This window comes from Leptopilina boulardi, unplaced genomic scaffold (genome assembly GCF_019393585.1).
Source record: "Leptopilina boulardi isolate dan_hultmark-lab unplaced genomic scaffold, ZJU_Lbou_2.1 LbouV2_266, whole genome shotgun sequence".
Taxonomy (NCBI): domain Eukaryota; kingdom Metazoa; phylum Arthropoda; class Insecta; order Hymenoptera; family Figitidae; genus Leptopilina; species Leptopilina boulardi.
This window is the reverse complement of record NW_026137825.1, coordinates 1,674,590-1,685,349: the sequence shown is the minus strand read 5'-3', so window position 1 is coordinate 1,685,349 and position 10,760 is coordinate 1,674,590. Positions and strand designations below refer to the sequence as shown.

General features: G+C 18.1%; 3 protein-coding genes across 4 annotated transcripts; 1 reads left to right on the top strand and 2 right to left on the bottom strand.

The window, feature by feature from the left end:
- Window positions 1-301: 301 nt before the first annotated feature.
- On the bottom strand, window positions 302-1,929 carry LOC127281398 (uncharacterized protein C14orf119). Its single transcript, XM_051305096.1, has 2 exons — window positions 1,659-1,929; window positions 302-976 (listed from the first exon to the last, which is right to left on the bottom strand). Exon 2 carries the CDS (start codon window positions 944-946, stop codon window positions 593-595), a length of 354 nt encoding a protein of 117 aa, XP_051161053.1. The 5' UTR covers window positions 947-976; window positions 1,659-1,929; the 3' UTR covers window positions 302-592.
- A 440-nt stretch (window positions 1,930-2,369) lies between these two features.
- Window positions 2,370-4,496, top strand: LOC127281399 (signal recognition particle 14 kDa protein). The gene is made up of 4 exons (XM_051305097.1): window positions 2,370-2,495; window positions 2,585-2,657; window positions 3,274-3,386; window positions 4,196-4,496. Exons 1-4 carry the CDS (start codon window positions 2,472-2,474, stop codon window positions 4,310-4,312), a joined length of 327 nt encoding a protein of 108 aa, XP_051161054.1. The 5' UTR covers window positions 2,370-2,471; the 3' UTR covers window positions 4,313-4,496.
- A 579-nt stretch (window positions 4,497-5,075) lies between these two features.
- Window positions 5,076-10,549, bottom strand: LOC127281378 (luciferin 4-monooxygenase-like). Of its 2 annotated transcripts, XM_051305067.1 has the most exons (8): window positions 10,484-10,549; window positions 10,168-10,296; window positions 7,957-8,164; window positions 7,309-7,802; window positions 6,761-6,938; window positions 6,058-6,282; window positions 5,640-5,866; window positions 5,076-5,315 (listed from the first exon to the last, which is right to left on the bottom strand). In XM_051305067.1, exons 1-8 carry the CDS (start codon window positions 10,499-10,501, stop codon window positions 5,169-5,171), a joined length of 1,626 nt encoding a protein of 541 aa, XP_051161024.1. In that variant the 5' UTR covers window positions 10,502-10,549; the 3' UTR covers window positions 5,076-5,168. The 2 variants fall into 2 exon arrangements, with proteins under 2 accessions (XP_051161024.1, XP_051161025.1); XM_051305068.1 differs by lacking the exon at window positions 5,640-5,866 and having other exon boundaries at window positions 5,141-5,315.
- Window positions 10,550-10,760: the final 211 nt, after the last annotated feature.

The following is a 10,760-nucleotide window of genomic DNA, read 5'->3' as shown; positions in this document are numbered from 1 at the left end:
ATTAAAAAAAAAAATTATATAAAATTACATAAATATTAAAAATAAAAGAAATTGAAAAAAAATTTGACTTTAATTTTTAAAAATGTTGAAATAATTAAAATAATTCGAAATATTCGATTAAATATAATTCAACTAAAAGTGAATTATTTTAATTTTTTTTCTATTGGTAATTGAATATAATATTCAATAATTGGAATGTTTCGTCACAGTCCATGTGAATTCTATTTTTTTTTGTTATAAAAAAGTGTAAAAATTTTTTTTGCTATCACAATATTTTTTTTCTCTACTCTAAATAATATAAAAATTCTAAATAAATTTAATCATTAAATTTTCCAGTGAAATATTTAAAAAAAAAATTTTTCGCAATTATTTTCCTTATTTATAAACTATATATATATATATATAATAATAATATATATAAAATTATACGGAGCAATAAATCCAGTCTTCTTCGAAATTTTTCCAAAAAAAAAAAAACAATACAAAAAAATTTGTATGTAGTTTCTTTTTTTTTATCTCTTACTTATATTTTCGTATAAGTAATTTTTTTTCTGTTTTTTTTTTTTGGCAATTAATTTTCTTTGTATTTAAATTATTCTTCACCATCATTATTAGTGGCTTCTGATAATCTTTGATCGTATTGTTCGGCAAATTTTGAATCAATATTTTTTATTGATACAGTGAGCGATTCTTTTTCTTGTTGCGTCCAATTTTGACTCCATTCGCGAAATAATTTAATGCGACATTGAAATAAACTTGGCGGTCGATCGATGTCATCTTTACTGCATAGTCCCTCAATTCCTGAGAGTAGACCATTAACAAGACCAGGTGGTGTACAACGTTCAAGAAAAATGCCAAGAAAATCGGCGCGTTGCATTTCCGACCATTCTTGAAACCATTCGATAATATAACGCATTTGCGCTTCATTCGAAAGTGTTGTTGACATTTTTTTTTTTTTTTTGTTTTATTCTTTAATCTAAAAGAAAATTTTTTATTTTTACAAAAAAATTCGTTTCGAAAAAAATCAATTAAAAAACGAAAAACAAATTTTCCAAATATTTTTTTTTTCTTTACAATGAAAATATTATTTTATAGAAAAAAAAGTAATAACAAATTTTGTAATAAAAAAAATTTTAATCCCTTAATACTTTTACTATTTTATTTATTTCGCTAAATAAAAAAAAATATACGCAAAATTTTGAGGTTAGGAAATACGAAACAATTTTTATTTTACCAAAATGTAACATATAAATAATGAAAAAAATTAATTAACAAAAGAAAAATGTTAATTCAACAATAAATTAATATATGTTAAATAAATTAATACTCGTTATAATTTGTGATAATAAAATAAAAAAAAATATTGCAAAATTTTGAGGTTAGGAAATACGAAACAATTTTTATTTTACCAAAATGTAACATATAAATAATGAAAAAAATTAATTAACAAAAGAAAAAATGTTAATTCAACAATAAATTAATATATGTTAAATAAAATTATTACTCGTTATAATTTTGTGATAATAATATAAAAATTGAAGAGAGGTTATGTTCATTGTAAAACAATACGTGAGCAATTTTTAATTGAAAATTGAATAGTGAAAAAAGAATATTTTAAAAATATTAAGATAATTTTAAATAATAATCATTATAATTACCAAATTTAATTCCAATTTTGCGGTACTTTTTTTTTACAAAATTATGAAATTTGTATTAACCATTTGTGTTCGTGTTTGCGCACTTTTTCTTACACGTCACTTTTACCGTTTTTCATCAAAATCAAAATTTACATGGGGAAAAAATTAAAATAGAATTTAATTCGTTATCGTGAATGATGAAAAGAAAGAATTTTCTTTTTTTTCAAAGCAACAAATTTTCTAATATAAACTTTTTGAAAATGTTTTTTAATCGAAAGAAAGAGAGAGAGAGAGAAAGAGAAAGGTGCGTATCATCATTACAAAAAAAAGCTTTTGGAAAAATATTTAGAATTAATATCTATTTCAATTTTTTTTTCAAATTTTATTTATTTTGCAAAATAATAATTATTGTTTCAAAATTAAATTTTAATTAAATTTTCTTTTTTTCGAATTTGACACACCATTCTCTTCTCCTTCAATCACAGATCTCGATTTCTTTACTTCCACCAATCATAATGCCTTTCATTGCATATCATTTTCCGCGGGAAAAACATTTTTTTAAATATAATTTTGTCAATTGTTTTTTTCTCTTTGAAAAAGGTTTTTCTTTTTTATTTATTTCTCTTTAAATTGAATATTAATAATTTAGTAAATAGGAAATACAGTAAATGGGGGAAAAAAAAATAATAATAATTATGAGCCCTAAGGTTCTGTGTATTAATCTATACAGCCCTGGTGTTTCAGTCCGTGGCATGTTCTAACCTCAAAAAAATCTGTCAAAAATTGAAGTTTGACATTATTGCTCCAAAAAAAAAGGCATATGCTACCGTCGTAATGGTTTTATTAGAAAATGATACGGTAAATATTGAGATAGAGAGAGAAAAATAAATTATTAAATTTAAGAAAAAAAAAATGTGACTCATTACTAATTTGAATTTAATTTTTAGTTTTTAGCCGAACTCACACGTTTGTTTGAAAAATCACGAGTTTCTGGTGCAGTCTCATTAACCATCAAAAGGTGTAAGTAAATAATATTATTATTATATTTTATTGACTAAACTTTAAATTTCCCTCTGTTTTATTTTATTTTAACTTTCATTTTATTTAAAAGAAAAAAAAAAATTTCCCTTTAATTCGTCAATTTTTTTTTAACTTTCTGTCAAAATGATCATATGATGACTTGTACAAAAAAAATTCCAAAGTTTTTTTTTTTTTTCCATAAAGCCACAGATAAAACATTTTTTTCTCTACGTAATATTTAATTTTTTTTTTTTTTTGAGGTTAAGTATTCTTTTTTTCCGAAGTAATAATAAAATTTTAAATAATGGAGTGTAAAATATTGTTAAAATATTTTTTAAAAATTGATAATCAATAATTAATTTATTATTTTAATTATAATAGATATTTTTTTCATCTATTATTGTAATGTAGGCTAATATTTTTTTTCAGTTATTGAAATTATTAAATTATTAATTAATATTAATTATTAAAATTAATTAATTTCAATTTTGTTAATGTTTTTTTTATATAAATAGCGGAAATTTGCTACAACAAAAATATAATTTTTATATAGCAGAATAAATTAAATTGAATAGAAATTTTAATTTTTTAATAAAAAAAAAAAAAATTTTTTTAGTTAATGGACATAATAAGCCAGTTCCAAGGAAAAGTAAACCGCCTTTACCTGTTCCTAGTGAATATCTTTGTTTAGTTCGTGCTTCATTGAGCTCGAAAAAAATCTCAACAGTCGTAAGTTAATTTTACTTTTTATTTAAATAGAGAAAAAGGAGAATTATTCAATTTATTTTAAACAAAAAATTATACTAAATAATATTTAACAGATATTTTTTACAAAATATTTTTGCTAAATTTAAGAAATAAAAAAAATATTAAAAAAAAATTGCTCGAAAAAAATCTCAACAGTCGTAAGTTAATTTTACTTTTTATTTAAATAGAGAAAAAGGAAAATTATTCAATTTATTTTAAACAAAAAATTATACTAAATAATATTTAACATATATTTTTTACAAAATATTTTTGTTAAATTTAAAAAAAAGAAAAAATTATAAAAGAAATAAAAATAAAATAGTAATATAAAAAATATTCAAGAAAATATTTTATTTATATATGGAAAAATAAATTTTTTTCTTATATTCAAATTTTAATTCATTCAAAAATTTGTCGTTAAAAACACATTTTTGAAAAGTCTACAATTTTTTTTTTACTTTTAATATTTATTTATAATAAATAAAATAAATATTTATTTATTTTGTAAATTCACGAAAAATTGTTTATAAATTAAAAAAATAATTGCAAATTGTTTAAAATAATAATATTTTATTAATTATAATATAATTATAGTTATTATTATTATATAATTATTGTTATTGCATAATTATAATTTTAAACTGATATTTAATAAAAATTTACATGTAAAAAAATAGAAGAAAAAGAAAGTTAAAAACTATTCAAAGTAAATTTTAATTTCCGAAAATAAATTTCGTAAAATTTTGTTTAATAAATTTGAAAATAAAAATGTTTAATTATCTTAATTATAGATTCATCCAAAGGACGTAAATAAATTCCAGCAGGCTTACTGGAATCTTTTAAAGAGTAATATAAATGGTCTGAAAAAATTAAAGAAAATCAAATCCGCAAAGCCGAAAGCACTTTAATGTTAATCTATTTATGTTTCTCTTTTTTTTTAAATGTTAATATGTTCTACATTGCCGATTAATAATTTTTTTTTGTACTATATCGAATTGTATACTATTCACTCGTGTAAAATGAAGAGTCATTTTGAAGTTTATAAGTAAAAAAAAAAAAATAAAATAAAATAAAACACAAATGAACAATTTTTTTAATGTAGTTATTATTTTTATTTAAAAAAAAGCGCAAAAAAACAGTTTCATGCTATTATTTTATTTACAATAATAAATTTGCTATTATTTTATTTACAATAATAAATTTACTATTATTTTATTTACAATAATAAATTTACTATTATTTTATTTATAATAATAAATTTATAATAATATTGAAGATATTAAAAATATTTTATGAAAAAATTGTTTATTATTATAAATTATTTATTTTTAATGTAAGTATAGTTTATTCTTTTTGATACTTTTTTTTTTTTATAATACAGTACAAAAAAATCGCTTTTGGAAAAAAAAATCACACAGCAATAACAAAAAAATACAAACAATTTAAATAAAAGTTTTTTTTTACCTTCAAGAGAAAAATAACATAAATAAATATTTAATTAACAGAATATTATCTTTAACTGAACGTAAAAAATTTACAATTTCTTTTATCATTTTCTCAAAAAAAAAATTAAAGGAACTAAATTTATTTCTGTTTTTTATAAAATTTAATTTAAGGAATTTAATTAAAAGGAATTAATTTTTTGAATTAATTTTGTTATGTATTTTTTATTTGACAAATTTTCTATTATTTTGTAATGTTTCTATTTTTCTTTTTAACTATTTTAATACTTTTTTTTCAAATTTAATACTTTGAAAAATAATTTCACATGCTTTCAGTCATTTTCCTCAAAATTTCCATTTTTATTTTTCCATTATATGTAAGTGGCAGGGATTCTAAAACTTTTACAGTTACCTCAAGTTTCTTTATGCCGAGAAATTTTATCATATCCGATAATTCCTTTTCCGTTACCTGAATCATTAATTTTCATATATTTAGTAGTTACAAAAATTTATAATTACAATAAATAATTCTATTTAATATTTTTTAGTTTTTAACATTTTTTTTATTCTTATAAAGGGTAAAATTTTGGTACAATTGACAATAAAAAATTAAAAAAAAAAAAAAAAAAAATTTCATAGTATGAATTTGAAATAAATAATAAATAATTAATATTAATTAGAATTATTCATTGTAATAATTATAATTTTATGTATAGAATTTTATTTCTAATAATTAGATAATATTTTTTTTATTTTAATTGATGTAAAATAAAAATAAAATAATAGTTATCACCTTAGAACCTGGTACAATTGTGACAAAAGCGAAAATTTTTAAATTTTTACATTTTGAATTTGAAATTGTTGCAACTTCAACGACACTTGCATTTAATAATAAAATACGTTCAATTTCCCAATGAATTGAATTATTTTCATCGATTATTGATAAATTTGTTTTTCTACCAGCAATATAGCCGTATCCATTTTCATCAAAGTAACCCAAATCTTTTGAATGATACCAACCTAATTTAATTAATTAATTAATTGCAAATACTATTTTTAATACTATTTTTTATGCGCAGTTAATTTATAAAAATTTACAAAAGAATTTTATTTCTAATTCCCAAAAAAAAAAAAAAAAAAACAAATTCTAGTCTCTCAATATTTTTTTTATGTGATGGAAAATTAAATTAATTTATAATTAATTAACTCACCTTCGTCGTCAATTGCAATTTTTGTTGCCTCAGGATTATTATAATATTCTTTCATCATAAATGGTGTTTTAAAACATAATTCACCAGTTTCATTTGGTTGTAAAATATTTCCATTTTGAGGATTTATTACTTTCACTTGTACACCGGGAATTATAAAACCACATGTTTCCAAATTTTCTTTATTTATCAGAGTTTTAAATGCAATTAATAGCAATTCAGTTGAACCTAAATTTTTTAATTTTTCCCAAAAAGGAAACAAAGGAAAATGTTTGCTTTTTAAAAAATCATGTATTTTAAAAAATTATTTATTATTATTTTATTAATTTCTATTTTATTAGTTATTATTTATTATTATTTTATTAATTCCTATTTTATTAGTTATTATTTATTATTATTTTATTAATTACTATTTTATTATTATTTTACTAATTTCCATTTTATTAATTACTATTTTATTATTATTTTACTAATTTCCATTTTATTAATTATTATTTTATTATTATTTTACTAATTTCCATTTTATTAATTATTATTTTTTAATTTTTAATTAGCATTTATTGATAATTTATTTCGTCTTATTTAATTGGTTTTTAAAAAATTTATAATAAAAAAAGAATTTTATTAGTAATTATGAAATTTAATTATTAATTTTTAATAATAATAATATAAATAAATAAATTCGCTATTTTTGATAAATAATTACCATATCCAAATTGTATATTGCCGTTTGGAAAAATTTCTTGAAAAAATTCAATTACTTTTGTATTTAATTTCGTTCCGCCAATCGACATTCGTTTAATTGACGATAAATCATAATCCCTCCAATTTTTTACTTTGTAACATTTATAAATCATATCTAAGCCTAAAACTAAATTTGTCACCTGCAAATATTTAATTAAGAGAATTATTACATTTTTTTTTTTTTTTTACTAATAAACCTAACAATAATTACAAAAATATATATTTTTTTTTTTGGAAATTAAGGAAAAAAATTCTATTTTTTATTTAATTAACTTCAATTTAATTTTAATTTATTTTCAATTTAATTCTATATATAAAATAATTTAAATTTTGAATTTATTTTCAATTTAATTCTATATATAAAATAATTTAAATTTTGAATTTATTTTCAATTTAATTCTATATATATAATTGAATTTACTTTTTAATTTAATTAGAAAAAAAAAAATTGCTAATTTTATTGAATTTAATTGAAATTATGAATTTAATTTAATTGAATTTAGAAAAAACCTTGTATTTTTCGATGAATTTAAAAATTTCCTCTGGTTCATGTCCTTTTTCGTGAATAATAATTTTTTTTGAAAATGACAATGGATCGAGAATTGTATTAACAGTACCCGTTACCCAACCAAGTGGTGAACTATTTAATGATATATTGCGTTCAGAATTTTTTATTTTCAAACACGTTAACATTGTATTCATAACTGAACGATATAAATGTAATGTTGGCTTTGGTTCACCCGATGAGCCAGATGTAAAAATTAAAAAACAACTATCATCCGAACTATTTGGTTTAATACATGAAAATTCATTAATTTCACATGTATTAATTAATTTCTCATCACAAATTTCTTCAATTGTAATGAATTTTTCAATTTTTTCAAATGTCACAATTTTTATATTCCATTTTTTATCATTTACAATTTTATCAATTAAAATTGCCTCTCTTTCATTGGCAAAAATGAATTTTGGTTTTATTAATTCCAAAATATATTGCAAATTTTCTGCAAAAAAAAAAAAAAAAGGAAAAAATTATTTATAATTATTTAAATTCAAAATTAAATTAATTAATTATATTAATTAAATTAATATTTTTTTTTCAAATTGAAAAAAAAAATATTTTAATGGGTTTTTTTTTCTTTTTCGAAATATATTTACCAATAGTGTGTCCAGAAAATGAGGGACATAAAATTCCTCTATTAAATAATGTTGCAAGGCAGGGAATATAAGTGTTTAAATGATTATGAGTAAAAACACAAACTGCATCGCCAAGTTTCATTCCTTCTTTTCTCAACCATAACGCGCATTTAACACTTTCGTCTGCCATTCTTTTGAAAGTGCACTCTTCACCTGTGACTGCATCTATCTGTAAAGAGAAAAAATAATAGAATAAAATTTGTAAAATTAAAAAAAATAAAACAAACTTTCCTTTCGAAATTAAATTAATTATGAATCTTTCAAAAAAAAAAAAATAGTTGATAATTTTAGCGATTTTTCTTTTTAATCTTAATTTAATTGTAATAATTAACTTATATATAATAATTAAATTATTAAATTTCAAAAAAAAATTTTAGACGGAAAATTTTAGAAATAATTAAATTTTAGAAGCTTTTAAATTGAAATTTTCAAAATAGTTGGATTTCAAATTATAATTGATTTTAAATTAAAATTTTTGAAAATAATTGAATTTCAATTATTGATATTGAATTGTAATTTTGGAAAATAATTGAATTTTAGTTGTTTTTAAATTAAAAACTTTGAAAATAATTGAATTTTAATTGAAATTGGATAATAATTTAATTTAAGTTCATTTTTGATTGAAAATTTGGATAATTAATTTTGAATAGAAATTTTGGAAAATAATTAAATTTTAATTGATTTTGAATTAATAATTTTGAAAATAATTGAATTTCTATTGTATTTTTTGAAAATAATTGAATTTTAGTTGTTTTTAAATTAAAAACTTTGAAAATAATTGAATTTTAATTGAAATTGGATAATAATTTAATTTAAGTTCATTTTTGATTGAAAATTTGGATAATTAATTTTAAATAGAAATTTTGGAAAATAATTAAATTTTAATTGATTTTGAATTAATAATTTTGAAAATAATTGAATTTCTATTGTATTTTTTGAAAATAATTGAATTTTAGTTGTTTTTAAATTAAAAACTTTGAAAATAATTGAAATTCAATTGAAATTTGGGAAAATAATTAAATTTTAATTGGTTTTGAATTAATAATTTTGAAAATAATTGAATTTCTATTGAATTTTTTGAAAATAATTGAATTTCAATTGATATTGAATTGAAATTTTGGAAAATAATTGATTTTTAAATTTATTTTGAATTGTAATTTTGGAAAATAATTGAATTTTAGTTGATTTTAAATTAAAAACTTTGAAAATAATTGAATTTCAATCGATATTGAATTGAAATTTTGGAAAATAATTGATTTTTAATTTATTTTAAATTGTAATTTTGGAAAATAATTGAATTTTAGTTGATTTTAAATTAAAAATTTTGAAAATAATTGAATTTTAATTGAAATTGGATAATAATTTAATTTAAGTTCATTTTTGATTGAAAATTTGGTTAATTAATTTTGAATAGAAATTTTGGAAAATAATTAAATTTTAATCATTTTAAATTAAAAACTTTGAAAATAATTGAAATTCAATTGAAATTTTGGAAAATAATTAAATTTTAATTGATTTTGAATTAATAATTTTGAAAATAATTGAATTTTTATTGAATTTTTTGAAAATAATTGAAGAATTTATTAGAATTGTAATTACAGACAAAAATTGAAAAACTATAAAATTTTTTTAACTGAAAAATGGTTTCAGATAGTTGAATTTTCAAAGAATATTATAAAAATCATTAAAAATAATTTAATTTCAGTAGAATTATATAATTGAAATTATTAAATTTAAAAAAATATTAGATGTAACATTTTAGAAATAATGAAATTTTTGAAGCTTTTAAATTGAAAATTTTAAAAATAATTGAATTTCAAAAGTTTGTGTTAAATTTGAAACAATAATTATAATAAGAGAAATTTTTAAAGATTTCTATTGATTAAGAATTTATCAGAAATCACATAAAAAAAAAGAATTGAATTCCAAAAGTTTTTAATTCGAAAATGCTTCCAGATAATTGAATTTTCGAAAAATATTTACAAAAATCATTAAAAATAATAGAAATTTTTGCAAATATTAAATTAAATTTAAATAATGGAAATAAAGAAATAAAGAAGATTGCATTAAATTAATTATGAATCTTTCAAAAAAAAAAAAATAGTTGATAATTTTAGCGATTTTTCTTTTTAAATCTTAATTTAATTATAATAATTAATTAAATAATATTACCAGACACACAAAATCGGGATTATTAATTAGAGTTTGTAACACTTCTTTTCCAACATCGGCGTCACCAACGTCAACTGATACTTCCTGTCCTTTTAAAATTCCATTTTCAATTTTAAATTTTTGATTGCCCTGTTAATTAACAAAAAATTATGATAATTATGAATTATAATTATGATAATTATAATTATTTATATAATTGTAGTAATTATTATTATTAATAAATATTATTGTGAAAAAATTGAAAATAATAGTAATAAATTTTAAAAAATAAGAAAAAATAAATAATAATTATTTATTGATTAGATTTATAATTTACAAATGTCATGTTATCCATGATGAAGAGAAAAAAAAAAAATTGTTTTGCCACTTTCGATGAGAGAAATTTTTGTAAAGACTGCAGATGCAATTTTTCATCGCTCATATTTATACAATCGAGCTGATAAAATGAAAATCAACGCTTTCCTTGTGGATTCTGTGTAAATGAGGAAATTTTTTGAAGATTTTTTTAAATAAATAATTATATTTCTTTTATTTTCCTTAAAAAGGTCACTAGAAGTTTTAAAAAAACAAGAAATCAAATTATAATTATTATA